Raw genomic sequence first — 18190 nt, forward strand, 5'->3', positions numbered from 1 at the left:
TTTTTCAGACCTGGTACTACAGTACAGACAGCCTCGCGCACTTCCTTCCTGTCGCGTTCACGCGCCCTCAAGTGGCCAAGAGCATAGATGGGTCAAGACGACTAGTGTATGTATTGGGACGAAGCCGATGTCATATGCTCCGGTAATTAAGTGAATCACAATTCTTGCAGCATTCGTGCCCATGCAAAAATTCCTGCAGGGTTTGTATCAGAGTTCGCCTCGGTCTACATCTAATATAGTCGAATCGCGCCGAAAAATGCTGCCTAAGTAGGGTTAAAGTTGAGACGCAACCGCTGTGTTGAAACAAAGACTCGTCCAGATGAGGAAGGTGAACAGTTGGGGTAAAGTTGGTTTTATATTCGCACATTCGAAGTTTCTCCTTAATATAATTTCATAAAAATATGATTTGCAAGGGAAATCATATTGGCAGTCAACGACTATCAAAGTATTGATCACAGTTAATTAAATAGTGCTGATGTTGTTTTGAAGTCATACTTGCATGTGATTGCACACCTAAAGTAGATGCTAAACAATAGAAACCTTGTTAGAAGTTGTCACTATTCAAAAATAAAGCAATGTGCGAAAAGCCATTTTAAGGTAAGACCAGTTTTACAGTCTATGGTTTTACCTCAATATTCAAACGCCGCAGCACAAACTCGCCTGCGCGCAGTATGCAACCGGTGAGACCGATGCAGAACACACAAACATTGCTACAACTTAATGAAGTAGTTCCGATATAGATACTGAGCAAACAAGCACACTGAAGACATTACTTTTTCAGATATGAGGGAAAAAGCTAGTGTACTTACAGGATTGTGGTCTGAGGAAGAACTGCGGGCACTGATTCCAGGTTTAAATGCATACATCTGACAGTGGTACGGAAACATAAACAGCGGCTCGGACATGAGGACACCGGGTACGGGCCACTGCTGAGGAGAAACACGCCGAGTACACTTAAAAAGCAGGGTAAGTTTCGGACAGTCCGCAGCGCCATGACCGAAAGAGCAGTGCGCAGGAATCCAGCAGCAGTCCAGTGGGAAGTAGGGCAGTGTTACAGCCCGTGTACTAGACGGCATAAAAGACCAATCGCAGCCTCCTCAATCCATGTTCACGAGAAAAGCCCATCCTACTAAACTTTCGCCCACTGCACACTTCAAAGAACGTGCGCTGCCGGCGTTTGTGAAGTACGCTACGCACGTAGTACGCAGTCTACGTATGTGCACTGCAAACATTGAACGTTACAGAATTGAGGTAAAGTTGGTTTAATATTCGCACATTCATTTAGAGACAACTTGTAACATGCTCCCTATATTGTTTACCATGGTACTTTGAATATTTGGTGTGAACTCACATGTAACTATGACTTGTAAACAACATTAGCATAATTTAATTGTCTGTGAACAACTTAGTCATTGGCTAAATGATTTCACTATTAAGAATACTGTTCTGGAATTATATTCAGGAAAACGTCTGAATGTGTGACTATAACATCAAATAAATAGTTAAATAAGTTGTCTATTGAAATAAATATATATATATTTTGTGAATGAACAGAACTTATTTTGAAGGCTAATCAACATTTGGAGGATATAAAAATCTTAAAGGGGATAGTTCACCCACAAATCTAAATCCTGTCATTATTTAGGCTTACCCACACTTCACACTGTAAAAAAATAAATAAAAATAAAAAAATCTGTTAACTAATCTGTTACTTGATATATTAATCAAGTGTCACCACAGCGCAATGAACCGCCAACTTATACAGCATTTGTTTTATGCAGCAGATGCCCTTCCAGCTGCAACCCAACACTGGGAAACACCCATACACTCTTGCATTCACACACATACACTACGGCCAATTTAGCTTATTCAATTCCCCTAGCGCATGTGTTTGGACTGTGGGGGAAACCAGAGCACCCGGAGGAAACCCACGCCAACATGGGGAGAACATGCAAATTTCACACAGAAATGCCAACTGACCAGCGACCTTGTTGCTTTGAAACGCTCATGCTACCCACTGCGCCCCCGTGACACCCCGGTGGAAAATATAACACATCTCTCGCTTTGTGCTATGGCTGAGTTGTTGTCAGCCAGTTCATACTTAATTAAGAGTACATTGTATTGTGCATGTTTGAGAGCTGTGCACCAGAGCAGAGCTCAAGTATTCATGACCATTCCAAATATGGTCAATAAGGACCTTCTGATTCCAGAGGTATTTTATGGGAATAAATAATCATAAAAACGTTTCTGGATATTTCTTTAACTTACTTAAGCCAAAAAATGACTAATAATGTGACAAGTTCTTTCATATAAAATACCAAAAACTAAATAGAAAATGACTAAAGGTCACATACGAATGTATAGTTGTCTTTTCGTGAAGAGAATCACACACATAATGCATATCAAATAAACATCTACACGCATATATTTACATAGCTAGACTTCGTCTCCGGCATATAACTGCAATGAAAGATGTCTGTATAGTCACGACTGTGGTAACACCATTTTCTTTATTCAGAGTACGATGTGTCAACATCCAGCATGACAAATATTGTACAAATTCCACGATTTAAAAATGAAAAATCACTCCAACTTGTGATCTCACACATTTATAATAAAATTAAAATGTCAACAAATCCATGCCGCATCGTACAAAATAAATCAAACTCCAGTTCCACAGAGAGCACGATAGTTTATACAAAAATCCCGTCTTCGTCGATGAATCAACAAATCAACCTCCGAATGAATAATCGCAGATTAATAAACGCACAATAATTCATATGGGAAACAAATCAGCATTCTAATATGTGACTTCTTCTGCTTTTCCTCAGGTAATTAATTAGTCACATTTATTTTTTTTTTAGATATGCATTGACAGTAAATGAGCAGCATGTTTGTGCTTGAATTTCCATTGTACCCGATGCTGATAACCGACTCAAAACTGATACTAGCTAGTCTCCCTATTGAAAGCATTACTATATTGGCAGAAAGCTGCAGATGTGATGAATAATGGAGTCTTAAAAAGAGGTCTGATTAGTAGTACGATGGATACGATTTAGTACAAGCACCTTTGCATTAGCTTTCGGTAAGATATTAGCAAGGCTGCTACAGCTAATAGTACAATGGAAATGACGGGCACGAGTAAAAATGTACCTCAGATAACATTGTCTTTTCTCTTCAAATGCTTCATGTTTGATTGACTACTCGTATGATTTTGTACAGTGATTAGACATAAAGTGCTGGGGATTATTTCATTTGATATAGAACATACTCAACGAACTAGCATCGTTATTTAAAAATGCACAATATTGTAAAGATATTGTCCTCGTGAATCCCTGTAATCTCTGCTCAAGCCGCTGAAAGTCTTTCCTCACGTCTTTTTAAAGTTTTTTGTTTCTCGTGCCAAAGAGACACCTGGAGATTGCACATCGACCGAAGTGCAAATAGTCTTCTGGCACAAAAAGTGTGGAGGGGCAAAAACCCTGTAGGTCCCGTTTTTATTGTCTATAGTCTTTACAAACTCCTCCGACGGTTTCCGTTCTGTACAAACATCCACGGGAAAACGAAACAAAAAAGTGTCCCTTGCACAGCAACCAACTGAAACATCTCGTAAACTCCAACCTCCGCCCCGTTAAAACATTTGTATTAAAAAGATTTATATAAAAATCAATCATTTACATATAGTAGAAAGATTCTGTAGCTTCCACTGTGTACAAACATGAAATTGCATATACCCACCACATAGATTGCATCTCGTTTTTTTTTTATTTCTTTTTTTTAATATACACATGGTTAAGTCACATATTGCTGAGGCAGTCCCATTCTGGCTACTGTTATTTACGGATGCTTGTTTCCGCCACATGATTTAATAAGTAAAAGACGAAAGAAAGGAAAATGGTGAGTTTACATGAATGTAATAGTCAGAATGTTTTCATATTTCAGTACCCAGCAGATACACAACATCATAAGACTTTAATATTAGGTTCGATTTAGGTGAATGACATCAGGTGACCAAAATTATAAGTCTAATCAGCGTCTAAGGACAACGTTATTTTGACATCCAATAACGACATCAAATGACCTTGATAATTGGTTGACTTTAGGTTGTGTTGGAAAGTGACCAAAAATTCAGCGTCGAGCCAACATCTTAACCCAACGTCATATTGACCTCAAATACTGACATTTGTTTGACAACCAAAATCCAATGTCTAATAGATGTCATAGTGGTAACATCCACACAACGTCTAGCTGTACCATTATCAGATGTTGATATTTGGTTGTTTTTTGGTTGTGTTGGAAACATCAAGCCAACATCTAAAACCAACGTCATATTGACGTCAAGTACTGACGCTTTTTCATCAGGTATGGCAACTAAAATCCACTGTCTGATAAACGTCATACTGGTAACGTCCACACAACCTCAAACTGTAACATCATTAGACGTTGATATTTGGTTGATTTTAGGTTGTGTTGGAACGTGACTACAATTCAATGTTGAGTCAACATCTTAAACCAATATTGATGTTAAATACTGACATTTATTCGTCAGGTATGGCAACCAAAAATCAACGCCCTGATAGACATTATAGTAGTAACGTCCACACAATGTCAAGCTGTAACATCATTAGACGTTGATTTTAGGTTGTGCTGGAAAGTGACCAAAATCCAACGTCATATTGACGTCAAATACTGACATTTATTCGTCAGGTATGGCAACCAAAATCAGACGTCTGATAGACATCATAGTGGTAACGTCCACACGTCAAGCTGTAACATCATCAGACGTTGATATTTGGTTGATTTTAGGTTGTGTTGGAGAGTGACTAAAATTCAATGTTGAGTCAACATTTTAAACCAATATTGATGTTAAATACTGACATTTATTCATCAGGTATGGCAACCAAAAATCAACGCCTGATAGACATTATAGTAGTAACGTCCACAAAATGTCAAGCTGTAACATCATTAGACGTTGATTTTAGGTTGTGCTGGAAAGTGACCAAAATCCAACGTCATATTGATGTCAAATACTGACATTATTCATCAGGTATGCACCAAAAGACCTGATAGACATCATAGTGGTAACGTCCACACAACGTCAAGCTGTAACATCATTAGACGTTGATATTTGGTTGATTTTAGGTTGTGTTGGAAAGTGACTAAAATTCAATGAGTCAACATCTTAAACCAATATTGATGTTAAATACTGACATTTTTTCGTCAGGTATGGCAACCAAAATCAGACGTCTGATAGACATCATAGTGGTAACGTCCACACAACGTCAAGCTGTAACATCATTAGATGTTGATATTTGGTTGATTTTAGGTTGGCCATTGGACATTGCGATTCAACACAATTTTCGTCCCTACGGCGTTAGGGAACAACATCTATCTGGTGTCACGTTGATGTCCTGTGCCTGATGGGTATTGGGTATATGTTGTAAAAAATGTCGGGTTCCACACAATTCAATCATGCTGTCTAACTTATAGGAAACGGGATTACTCACTCTTTAATTTTAAAGTGGCCAATCACTTTCTTGCAATTTTAATTTTATTTCCTCCATATATGAGCCATTTGTATTCGAATTGTGACTATTTTTTTCTGATTATCGCTATATCACGTTGCAGACTTTATTTCTTGCAGTGCTCTGCCTGGTACAGGAGGAAAAGAGGAAGATGGGGTGGAAGGGCTTCAAAAATGGAGATAAGGAAAGTGGGGTGAAATAGGCTGTTTATTGTAGGCTTGGAATAATCTGATTGGTTTATCGATGATTGCAGATGAGTGACCAGCCACGATCAATCATATCACCTGCTCCTCTCCAAATTAGTTTATCATACTTTACTCATTTTTTCCTCAGAATTAAGAGATGTAGATTTTGCAGTTGTGAATTTTTCATGTTTGCGAAAAATAGAGCAAGAAAAGTCACGATTATCTTCTTTTATCTTATGTTATGTTCTCCCATGGAGGAAACAAGTTTCCATAGTCGATTTCAAAAACAGACCAAACGAAGATGTGTGTGGCGTGATGTTTTAGAGCTGCTATTGCCATCAAACTGATGCAGATTAAATGACAGTAAGCCTTTCCTTTTGCATTTAAGCAGTAACTGCAATAACAGATCTCCTTTATACAATAAAACATTCAAATGCACTTCCATGATCTTTGTTTCTAACACCACATGTTTTTTATATGAAGTTGATCTTAAAGGAATAGTTCATTTAGTAGCTTTCACTGGAAAGCACTATGGATTTAGAGCTCATTTTTTGACCAGAAGCGATTGGTTTAATGTACACTACCTGACAAAAGTCTTGTCGTCGATCTCAGTTGTAAGAGCAACGATTAATAACTTGACTTCTAGTTGATCATTTGGAAAAGTGGCAGAAGGTGGATTTTTCTGTTGAATCATCTGTTGATCTGCATCCCAATCATCACAAATACTGCAGAAGACCTACTGGAACCAGCATGGAGCCAAGATTCACATAGAAATCTGTCAAGTTTGGAAAAGGATAAATCATGGTTTGGGGTTACAAGAGCGCTGCAAGAAGGCTTTCTTTGGCATTCCAGATGACTTAATCAGTGATTTGAGTCATTGCAGAGATGTATGGATGCAGTTCTCCAAGATCATGATAGATCTCCAAGATCAAGACACAATATTCATTCTGTTTCCACTGCAGCATGACCACATATTCTATACTGGACATTATTGAAGGTTCAGTGAAGCAGAGTCAGACCTTACTGTCCTAATGAAATGATTCAAAATCAAGGCATGATCATATTTTATTTTGGTCAAATAAGCGTAATCTAGAGGCCTTTTCTTTTCATATAAGCCACATCTGATACCAAATGATCAACTAGAAGTCAAGTTATTGTCTGTTGTTCCTAAAACTTGGATAGGCGACAAGACTTTTGTCAGGTAGTGTAAGTGATGCAATACCGAATCTGTAAAATAAATAAATAAGTAAATCACATTTATTTCTTACCATAAAATGTCTAATAAATAAATATAATAAATAAAATAAACAAATAAAATCCTGCCATGTCATAAATGGCACAATTTGTGTTATATTATTTAAATTTTTTGATTATGATGATCTCTCAGCAAGCATCAACTAATGTTGTACCGTTGTACGAGTGGCGTTAATGTTACTGTAAATATACACTAAAAGGTGCATTGATGAGCAGCGAGAAGGATGATTCACATTACACCAGCCCATATAAAAACATACAAAATGTAAATGCTTTGCAGACCCCCCCCCCCCCCCCCCCCCCAAATGATTTTGCAGATCATTATTTTATAAAGCAAGGCCAAAAAAACTAATCATAATCGAAAAAATAAAAATCCTGTTCAGTCAGCATAACAGCATTGTTTTTAAAGAACATGACTTCAGCACTGTTTGATAAAGTACAACAGGAAAGCGTGATGCATCCCATATGATTTTCTTTTTTTTCTGGAAGTGTCTTCAGCTCCTTATGCTATAGGAAAGCATTCATTCCCAGAAGCTAGACTTGAATGCCTTGCACAGCTTGTTTAATGTTTTCTAGCAGGGCCTTGTTCTCGGAGCTCTGATACTGGTCTTGATTCGTGTACATGTCCGTCAGTGTTGTTACATATGCGTCAAAGTTCTGTTCGCTCATTGGCTCCTGTGGACAAAAAAGCAGAGAAATCTTTAGTCAGTGCAATTTATAAAGTTAATGACAATAATCATTTAAAAATCCTGTTAAAAAAATCAACACTTTTAAAAGAGCAAAAATAATGGAAGGTGATTAGCATTTGCATGTTTTTCCAGAAGTAAAATCCCTAAAATGATCATTTCAGATTTATTTGTCTTTCTATTCTCCCGTCTTATGTTCCTCAGAACTTTTGAAAACTACAACACATTCCATGATGGTTTAAGCAGAAATAATCAAACAGAAAGCTCATTTTGATTCTGATTCTCTAAGTTCATCATTTAGCATGTAATGCTAATATTCCTAATATTTTAGACATACGATATATTTAGTACCATACAAGTATTCATACTAACATATAGAACTAACATGCTGTTGAGCTTACTCTCTGGTGCAGCTGTAAACAGCTGTTATGTCTGACTGCAGGCTCTTTGTGAAATGATTTCTAGAGGAGAAAAATGAAAGTGCATTAGCCTACAGTAAACCACATGCACGATACATTCAGTCCTTAACAGCTAATCTATGAACATGGACAACTTGCCGCTTCAGTCTTTGGACACAAAGCCCTTTTGTGTTGCAGTGACTTTGTGAATGTTTGTTTTTATATAAATATTTGTGACGATCCAAGCGAAATCATGTGCAAACAACCTACACTCGCCGGCCACTTTATTAGGTACACCTTACTAGTTCCGGGTTGGACCCCCTTTTAGGACTGCCCTAATCCTTCGTGGCGTAGATTCAACATGGTACTGGAAATATTCCTCAGAGATTTTGCTCCATATTGACATGATAGCATGGACAGGTGTACCTAATAAAGTGGCCGGTGAGTGTATATTGCAGAGTGATGTTGCTAGATTTCTTTGCTATTGAGAAGTGACAACCAAATTGCACCTAGATCCGGTTGCCCTGTGTGTCACTTAATTATGCACGGATGGCATCATTTTCAAAAGTTGCCCGACAACATTGCTCAAAAGTTTCCCAGTGTACAGTATCATCAAGAATAGGCTTTATTTTATAATTATTCCACATAAACTAAAACATCACATGCTGGTTGTGCGGGTGTTGTTAGCATGTGACTGCTGGATATAATAAGTGAATGGATGTGGTCACTGTTGTCATTGTGCTGTTCAATCACCTTGTTTTCTTCCTCTAAGGACTTCAGATTAGACTCCATTGTGGTGATCTGGGAGATAGAAAGACATTGTGGTCAATCTATATATCTATATCTATATATCTATCTATATATATATATATATATATATATATATATATATATATATATATAATCCCCTTACCTGTGTTCTGAGTTTGATCATATCTGCCTCCACCTGTGAATTTGATTCATTTAAATCCTTAATATCTTCATCCAGCTGTTTAATATCTGCATCACAGTCTAAACCTAAAAAGAGAGCAAACAGACATAATTTATAGCAGACAAAGGAGAGACATAATTTGAACAGACATTATTTATAGCGGAGACAACACACAGACATATCTGCACATAAATAAAGCACTCATCATTTTATTGCATGCTTACGCTAAAATTGTGCTTGTATGTGTTCACATACACTCTTGGTTGGTTTGAATTATTACAAGGCGTTAAAACATGGTGCATTCACTTATTAGTGGTCTAAGAATAAAATAATAATAATTATCGTTGCAAATATTTTACGTCAATCACATCCAGCTTGAAGCACGACACAAAAAGGCACAAAAGTAATAGTAATAGTAATAATAAATTAGATGTCTTTTTACAATTAGATGTCAGTTAGGTGTTTATTAGATGTCTTCTGTTATAATTAGGTGTAAAGTATATGTCTTTTTACAATTAGATGTCAATTAGATGTCTTTTAGATGTCAATTAGATGTCTTGTTTTAATTAGATGTAAATTGGATGTCTTTTTACAATTAAATGTAAATAGATGTCTTTTACAAATAGATGTCAATTAGAAGTTTTTTATAATTAGTTGTTAATTACATGTCTTTTCTTGTAATTAGATGTAAATTAGATGTTAATTAGATGTCTTTTATTTTAATCCAATGTCAATTAGATGTATTTTGTGATAATTAGATGTCAATTAGATCTCTTTTTACAATTAGATGTAAATTAGATGTCTTTTGTTTTAATTAGATGTAAATTAGATGTATTTTGTTATAATTAGATGTCTTTTTACAGTTAGATGTAAACTAGATGGCCTTTGTTTTAATTAAATGTAAATTAAATGTCTTTTGTTTTAATTAGATGTAAATTAGATGTATTTTGTTATAATTAGATGTCTTTTTACAGTTAGATGTAAACTAGATGTCTTTTGTTTTAATTAAATGTAAATTAGATGTCTTTTTACAATTAGATGTAAATTAGATGTCTTTTACAAATAGATGTCAATTAGATGTTGTTTTATAATTAGATGTAAATTTGATGTAAATTAGATGTCTTTTGTTTAATTAGATGTAAATTAGATGTATTTTGTGATAATTAGATGTCAATTAGATATGTTTTTACAATTAGTTGTAAATTAGATGTCTTTTTACAATTAGATGTAAATTAGATGTCTTTTGTTTTAATTAGATGTCAATTAGATATATTTTGTTATAAGTTGATTTCAATTAGATGTTGTTTTATAATTAGATGTAAATTTGATGTAAATTAGATGTCTTTTGTTTTAATTATATGTAAATTAGATGTCTTTTGTTTTAATTATATGTAAATTAGATGTATTTTGTGATAATTAGATGTCAATTAGATGTCTTTTTACAATTAGATGTAAATTAGATGTCTTTTGTTTTAATTAATTGTAAATTAGATGTCTTTATACAATTAGATGTAAATTAGATGTCTTTTGTTTAATTAGATGTAAATTAGATGTCTTTTGTTATAATTAGATGTCAATTAGATGTCTTTTTACAATTAGATGTAAATTAGATGTCTTTTGTTTTAATTAATTGTAAATTAGATGTCTTTTACAAATAGATGTCAATTAGATGTTGTTTTATAATTAGATGTAAATTTGATGTAAATTAGATGTTTTTTTACAATTAGATGTCACTTAGATGTATTTCTACTCTTTCTACTCTATCTTTTATTACCTGTGTGTACAACACTTTGGTCAGCTTTGGTTGTTTTTAAATGTGCTTTTATGGATGACTTTGGTATTGTAAAGTATTGTATTTTTAGCAAATATTGTAACTGTACAATAATAACCTTTTCCTTTGCTTTAGTTCTACAGTGTAATGTGAGCATGTATTTGTCTTGTACCGTTGCTTGTTTGCTGCTTGATTGTGAGCATCTCCACTCCTGATAGTCTAGCTTTCTTCATCGCTGCTGTGGCTCGAGGGCAACCGGAGAGACTGTAAAAACATGAGAGAACAGACAAAGAATATGAATTGTAGATCACTAAGACTTTTGTTTCTCAAAAAAAGAGCAAGTAAAAAAGCCTTGAATAGGATGCATGACCATTCTGGGATCAGAAATTATACATTTATATCTATCAAGGAGAGATTACATTAATCAAAAAGCATTGGAGCATATTATTATATTAAGATAATGTCCTAAGACTGAAGAAAGGGCTCATTTTTCTTTATTTACAGTGACTGACAGTCCCAGTATCACCGTATTTATTGTAATGAATGTACAGAATGCAGCACTAGATGGCGCTCTCTCCCCACTGAGCTCATAGCGGTCACTCATATATATTATCTGTACTGGATCTGCAGCGTATGTCTCCTTTTCACTCTACAGTACACTTATTGTCTGCATGCAATGAACAACAGTGTAGTACATATTATATATTAATATATATCATCTCATTTCAGTACATATACTAGATGAGTATGTGCTTATGAATTGATTTTCATCTGGACAGCCGTGTGCCAGTTTGGAGGATACAAATTTCAATTATATATTTGTTTATTAATGATTTTAAGCAATGGTTCATTTTCAGTTTAATACAAGGGTTTTGTCTTAAAGAGACAGTTCACATTAGAATGAAAATTCCGTCATCATTTACTTTTTAATCGTTTCTTCTTTTTTTAAAAAAGGTTGATAAAATAAGCTGTTGCCCCAGCCTACAACCGTATGCAAATGTTATGTATAATTACAATCAGAGGCAGATCTAACTAATAAGCAGGTTAGGTGACCACTTAAGATATGGGGCCCCAATAAAGCCCTATACATTTCTCTAATTTATGTATAATATAGTTTTCTATCACATTTTGAATGTTGAGTGTCTAACAAATACATTCAGATTTCAGAAAAGAAGAATAAGTAAATAGATAAAAATTAATAAATAGATATATAGACGGATAGATAAAACTAAACAAAATAAAGCAAATCAATAAATAGACAGATAAACTAAATAAAACAAATAAACAGATAGATAAACAAAACAAACAAAAACAAACAATTATATAAAAAGACAGATATACAAAATAAAGCAAATCAATAAATAGACAGATAAACAAAATAAAACAAACAGATAGATAAACAAAACAAACAAAACAAATAGACAGATAAACAAAATAAAACAAATAGACAGTTAGATAAACAAAACAAACAAAAACAAACAATTATATAAATAGACAGATATACAAAATAAAACAAACAGACAGATAGATAAACAAAATAAATAAATAAATAAATAGACAGATAAATAAACAAAACTAAATAAAATAAAAAATAAATAGATAAACAGATAAACAAAACATAAATAAATGGATAAACAAAACCAAATAAAGCAAACAAATAAACAGACATATACAAAATAAAATTAAAAAATAAATAGATAGAAAAATAAAACAAACAAAATGAAACAAATAAATAAATAAATAGACAAATGAACAAATTTAATTAATTTAATTGATCAAATGTAATAAATTTTATTAATTAAAACAAATCTAATAAAATAAAATGTTATAAAAATTGTATTAGATTAAATGAAATTAACAATACAAAGGGTGCGTATTAAGACTGATGGCCCCCATGGCTGGAATTTCTTAGAGCCCCCAAATCCCTAAATTTGCTCTTGATTACACTAAAATTGCTTGATGGTGTATTTGACTGTCTAATGGACGGTTTTTATGCAAACCGATCCACATGTGCATGATTTCAATCAGAAACCGTGTGCTCATCTTTAATTAAGCTTAATTCTGCCCTGATTTATTCAGGGCTGCACGATATTCAAAAAAATCGGACATTTTGTTGAATATAATTTCAGCAGATTATTTGAACAGCTCTATTTGGAAAGATTTCATTCATTTAGGTCAACTGGGATGATCAAGTGCATCTGCATAAAATATAATAAAATTCAAGCGTAAATAAACACAACAGAGTAAAAATAAAAGTAAAAAACTGTGCTTTATGGTTTTCTGGGGAGTATGACAGTACATGAATTTTAACGGTCAAACCAACACAATCTCACGGCAATTCGTAAATTTTTGATTTAGTGGCTAATTCGTACGAATTCGTACGATCTAATACGTACAATTTCAAGAGTTCACACTTAGATATTGTTTGACAACTGTTAGCAAGTTTGGCATGCTGTCCCGGGAGAGAACCCTGAGCTCGGAGATAGGTGAGCCCAGGGCTCCCGCCTGGTCCATAGAGCATATGCGGGGAGGACGAGATCAGGTGGTTCTCGAGAGCTCCCGTGGTAAGAGGAAGAAAAGGAGGAGAAGGGGTGGATGGGGGGTTTCTTCGGAAAACGAAGATAAGAGAGTAGTTCTAGCTAGGCTACTTATAGTGAGTTGGGGTTAATCTGATTGGCTAACTAGTGAATGTAAATGAGTGGCCAGCTGCAGTCAATCATATCACGTGCTCCTCTCGAAATTAGTTTGAAAACTTCACTTAGTACGATTTGCTCATCCCCCAATGACGGTTGGGTTTTGGGGCGGGGTTAGGTGCCACGCCTCCTTTTTAAAATCGTACAATTTCGTATGACTGAACTCATGCGAATTCGTACGAATTAGCCACTAAACTGACAAAACGTAAAATACTTACGTTTTCTCGTGAGATCAGGCTGGTCAAACATAAAATAACCTTCTCAAGACTGTTATGATGCATTTAACACTCATCAGCATCACCGTTTTTAATATTCAGATGTTTTTTTTTAAACGTATGAACATTTATATGCGTTTATGCATGTTTTACTTCATGTTTTCATCAAATAACTAAAAACGAATTACTGCTTGTTCGATGCATGTGAAATGCAGAGTGTACGGTAGCGCGACAGTAAATCTGACATTATTCTCTCATCTGGCTGTCATCATCAGTCCCACTATTGTTTTCCTCTTTCTGAAAGTCTGGATGACACCATCATAGAGTTTTTCTTTTAGTATTTCAGCAAATAGGATTGCAAGCAAATGATTTGATTTGTTGTACTCTCCCATTCACTGCGCACTAATTTCACCAACTATAATGACTTCTGCTGCGTGTGAAAAGGCTCCATTGCGGATACACACATTGCGATATCGACGCTCAAGCGATATATTGTACGATACATTCATAGTGAAATCCTGTGCAAATGAAGCCTGACCTTCTGTGCGTGAGGAAGCTGCCGCTGACGTGTCCCGATCCATCGCATCCCGGTGTGGGACAGGACATGCCGTCGCTCTTCCCGCTCTTCCAGCTGAACTGAGCACCGCTGATGAAGCCATCCTTCTGCCGTTTGGCTGCTAGAGGGCAGCCGGATGCGCTGCGGTGAGATGCGTATTTACCCGTGATGTGACCCTGACCGTCACAACCGGGAACAGGACACCTGAAAACACACGCAAAACAGCTCATTCACTGACAAACACGAAGAAACTAGTGCCAATTCACTTAAAGGGGACCTATTATGCAAAAATCACCTTTATAAGGGGTTTAAACTCAGTTGTGTGGCAGCAGTGTGTGATTACAACCAGCTACTAATAGTAAAAATGTATTAACTGTATTGTTTATAATCAGACTTGATATAAACAGTCTGCAGAAACACTTTGATTGACAGTCTCTCTGTGTATGATGTCATCAGAGGGGGAAAGCCCCGCCCACTAGTGACCATCTCTTCCTTATTAGCATAGGACAATAGTCTTGTTTTTAATTCTGCCACTATGGTGACACACAGGCATCTGTAGCTCCGCCCTCTTTTCAAAGAGCACAATCTCATTTGAATTTAAAGCGACAGTCACCAGAAAGCCACAATTAGGATCAAAGCCTGAAAGGGTCAGTTTCAGAGAGTTAGAAACATTATCTGTGTGCTATTTTGATATATATATATATATATATATATATGTAGGTTTCTCTACTCAAAATAAACATCGAGTCAACTAGCCATCAACCGAGGGAGGAGGAATTAAAAAACTTAATTGCTTGGGGTGCATTTGGTTACTAATATGTACCTTGAGGTACTACTTTGGACTCTATAGGTACAAATATGTGTCTTTTGAAAAGGTACTGCCCCAGTGACAGCTCCTATACCTTTATTCCTGAGAGTGTATGATAGCAATGTTTTCTCCTCCTTTTTACTCCTATCAACTAAATTTGATTTCCCTAACAACCATCTTTAACGTTTCTTTCAAGTGAGACATTTTGTTCAAAAATCAGAGTTTGATCAAATTCTTAACCTCAATCCAAGTCAAAGATGGCTGATATCTACAATTTATGCTAGAATTACTACTTTGCTTCCATCTCCAACTGGGAAGATCTGAGTATTGAGATTTCTGCAGACCAAGACATTCTCAGTTTAGGTCACTCTTCATCTATTTGTGCCAGACACAGCCTACTACAATGTAAAGTACTTCATAGGACCTATTTCACTAATGTAAAACTTTCCTGAATATTTCCAGACAGAAGGGATGCCTGTGACAGATGTAAGCAGTCACCGGCCGATTACCATCACACGTTTTGGTCACGTTCAAAATTGACAATCTATTGGTCTAATATTTTTAAAATTCTTTCTCAAGCTCTTAATATAATCATCACTCCTGACCCTCTGACTGCCCTTTTTGGTAATCTTCCAACCCCAACTACACAAACATCAACACGCCGCGTCATTGCCTTTACCACTTTTCTTGCCAGGCGCGCAATTCTCCTCAAATGGAAACCCCATCCCCTCCATCATCACAACACTGGATTAGACAGGTTCTACATTGCATCTATCTTGAAAAACTGAGATATAGGGCCCTATCATACACCCGGCCTAATGCAGCGCAAGGCAAGATGCATTTGTTGTTTGCTAGTTTCAGCTCGGCGCAAGAGTTGTTTTGATGTTTTGCGCCACGTTTTTTAAATAGCAAATGCATTTGCTCTCATATGTGCACCCATAGGCGTTCTGATCTAAAAAAAGGAGGCGTGTTGAGGCGCATTGCTGCCGCGTTGCTATTTTAATTGGCCGTAGTATATGAGTGTGTGCGTGAACGAGTGTGTATGGAAATTTCCCAGTACTGGGTTGCAGCTGGAAGGACATCCACTATGTTAAACATACGCTCGAAGGGTCATTCTGCTGTGGAGACCCCTGATAAATAAGGAACTAAGCTGAAGGGAAATGAATTATTTTTTCTATTAAACACTGGCTGTGACTGTAGTTTGTTAAAACGAAATGACACCATTGACTATATTAGAGATATTTACATGTTCAGATGCGGATGAATTCTCAGTTTACAGTGGTTTTACAGCAGAAGTGGATGCAGTTTTATGGTACCTGATTGGCTCCTGGTCCTCCTTGTCCTCTTTACTGTGGGTGATCTTAATTCCAGTTTTCCGGGCACGTGGACATCCAGACAAACTGAGGAGAAACAAATCATCGTCACCTCAAAATATCTACACACTACAGTAATGACATACTTTAAATGCAGATTAAAGCTGCGGTCACACTGCACTTTTCTCCCCATAGACTTTCATTTATTCGCACACGAATACACAAACTGGAAACGCAAGCTCGTGCGACAAGTTTTCTTGTCTAGCAGTTCACTATGTTGCAAAGTTGAAGTTTGGTGAACTCTGACCTGCTAAATTGCATCATATGACTGTGTGAGACCAATCGTGTCAGGATTCTGCCCCATGTTATTTTAGTTTTTTGCTTGTAATGTTTTTTCTTTACCACTAGATGTCCTCATTTCGCTCTTTGTCTTTATTTTTGTATTTGTAATCACCGCTATTGATTTCACAAGGGCCTTGTTTAGTTGTTTGTATTTAAGTAGCCTCAGTTCAATAGTTTGGTTATTGTGGATCCTAGCCTGTTACCCTCTGTGAGTTCTTCAATTTGTAAGATGATCTCTTTTGCCAAGCTTTTTATCACTTCTGTTTTTGGTGTAATGTTTGAGCAGTTCCTGATCCTGAGTTTTTGCCCTTTTGAGGTTTTTAGGAAATTGGAAAAGTCTCTGTTTTTTGTCTGCTCTAACTTCTATTGAAGTGTTTATTTTTTTGCCTTTAATAACTTCCTCCTAAGAAGCAAGTTCCTTTTTGTGGTTTGGGTTCTTCAAGGCCTATTTGGTTCAGTGGGTACAAGATCACCATCTCCTGCTGGAGACCCAGGTTATATCCCTGACTCTGACCAATCGAGATTCAAAACATGACCCCTCTGGACAGATTTCAGATATGGAGAAATCGCTCGCTTTTTAAAATGTCTAATCATCTTGTTTAATCCTGCCCCTTTTCGCAGCACCGTTTGAGAGAATTCCGTATGCTGAAACTCTAGTGTGACCGCAGCTTTAGGCTTCAGTGATTTTAAAACGTATTATCATTCAAAGGTATATAACATGCCATAATCTGGCCTTTTCTGACCTGGATTTAAGTGCATCTTTCAAAAGTAATTTTATTAATGTTATTTCGTGCCATGTAATATGTTATTACTAGGCCCACACTGAATCTGGAAGCACAGAATTGTGCAGATTTTCCGCAGCCCATCATTGATTCTGTTTATTTACTTGTGTAAATGTGTGTAAATCTATATTTATTCAGTTTTTAAATTAATTACACTAATATTATTGACTATCATGAAAATGTTCATCTGATTTATGTACAGTGCAGTGTGTACAGTAATATTTTCTGTCTTTTAGTAGAGATATTATATGAGAGACTTGCTTTGTTTATCAAATGAAGTGAATCTAATTGGATTTGCATTTTAAACGTTAAATAAAAGTTTAAAAGGTATTATTTTTATTTCACACACACACACACACACACACACACACACACACACACATATATATATATATATATATATATATATATATATATATATATATATATATATATTCACATATATTTCACATTAAGGTTTTAGTTTTGAGTCTCCCAAAATAATTCAGCAGAAATCTGCAGATTTTTACCAAAATTCTCAGCAGAAATGGCAAAAAATGAGTAATGCAGAACATAAAAAAACTGCAGTTGCTAATGATGAGTAATTAATATGTTAGTCATTTGAAATGGTTTACGCAGGTACTTTTTCTTTTTTTTTTTTTAATTTGACTTATTCAATTACTATTTTATAATACATTTCGTGATACAAGATGTTCATTTATAATTGTTGTTCATTAACTGTCTCGTCATCT

At 35.5% G+C, this 18190-nt stretch overlaps 2 protein-coding genes across 3 annotated transcripts in view; both read right to left on the reverse strand.

The window, feature by feature from the left end:
• Positions 1-1086, reverse strand: part of LOC130244857 (peroxidasin homolog) — an 85562-nt gene extending 84476 nt beyond the window's left edge. The window contains exon 1 of the mRNA XM_056477409.1: positions 810-1086. Coding sequence (XP_056333384.1) covers positions 810-994 — 185 coding nt within the window. The 5' untranslated portion in view covers positions 995-1086. The remainder of the gene's footprint in view (positions 1-809) is intronic.
• A 6198-nt stretch (positions 1087-7284) lies between these two features.
• myt1lb (myelin transcription factor 1-like, b) overlaps positions 7285-18190 on the reverse strand; it is a 150014-nt gene continuing 139108 nt past the window's right edge. For both annotated transcript variants that reach the window (XM_056477169.1, XM_056477168.1), the window contains exons 15-21: positions 16339-16422; positions 14197-14418; positions 10923-11014; positions 8962-9065; positions 8802-8849; positions 8052-8111; positions 7285-7639 (exon numbers count right to left, since the gene is read on the reverse strand). In XM_056477169.1, the coding sequence (XP_056333144.1) occupies positions 7499-7639; positions 8052-8111; positions 8802-8849; positions 8962-9065; positions 10923-11014; positions 14197-14418; positions 16339-16422 (751 nt within the window). In that variant the 3' untranslated portion in view covers positions 7285-7498. The remainder of the gene's footprint in view (positions 7640-8051; positions 8112-8801; positions 8850-8961; positions 9066-10922; positions 11015-14196; positions 14419-16338; positions 16423-18190) is intronic.

Source organism: Danio aesculapii, chromosome 17 (assembly GCF_903798145.1).
Source record: "Danio aesculapii chromosome 17, fDanAes4.1, whole genome shotgun sequence".
NCBI lineage: Eukaryota > Metazoa > Chordata > Actinopteri > Cypriniformes > Danionidae > Danio > Danio aesculapii.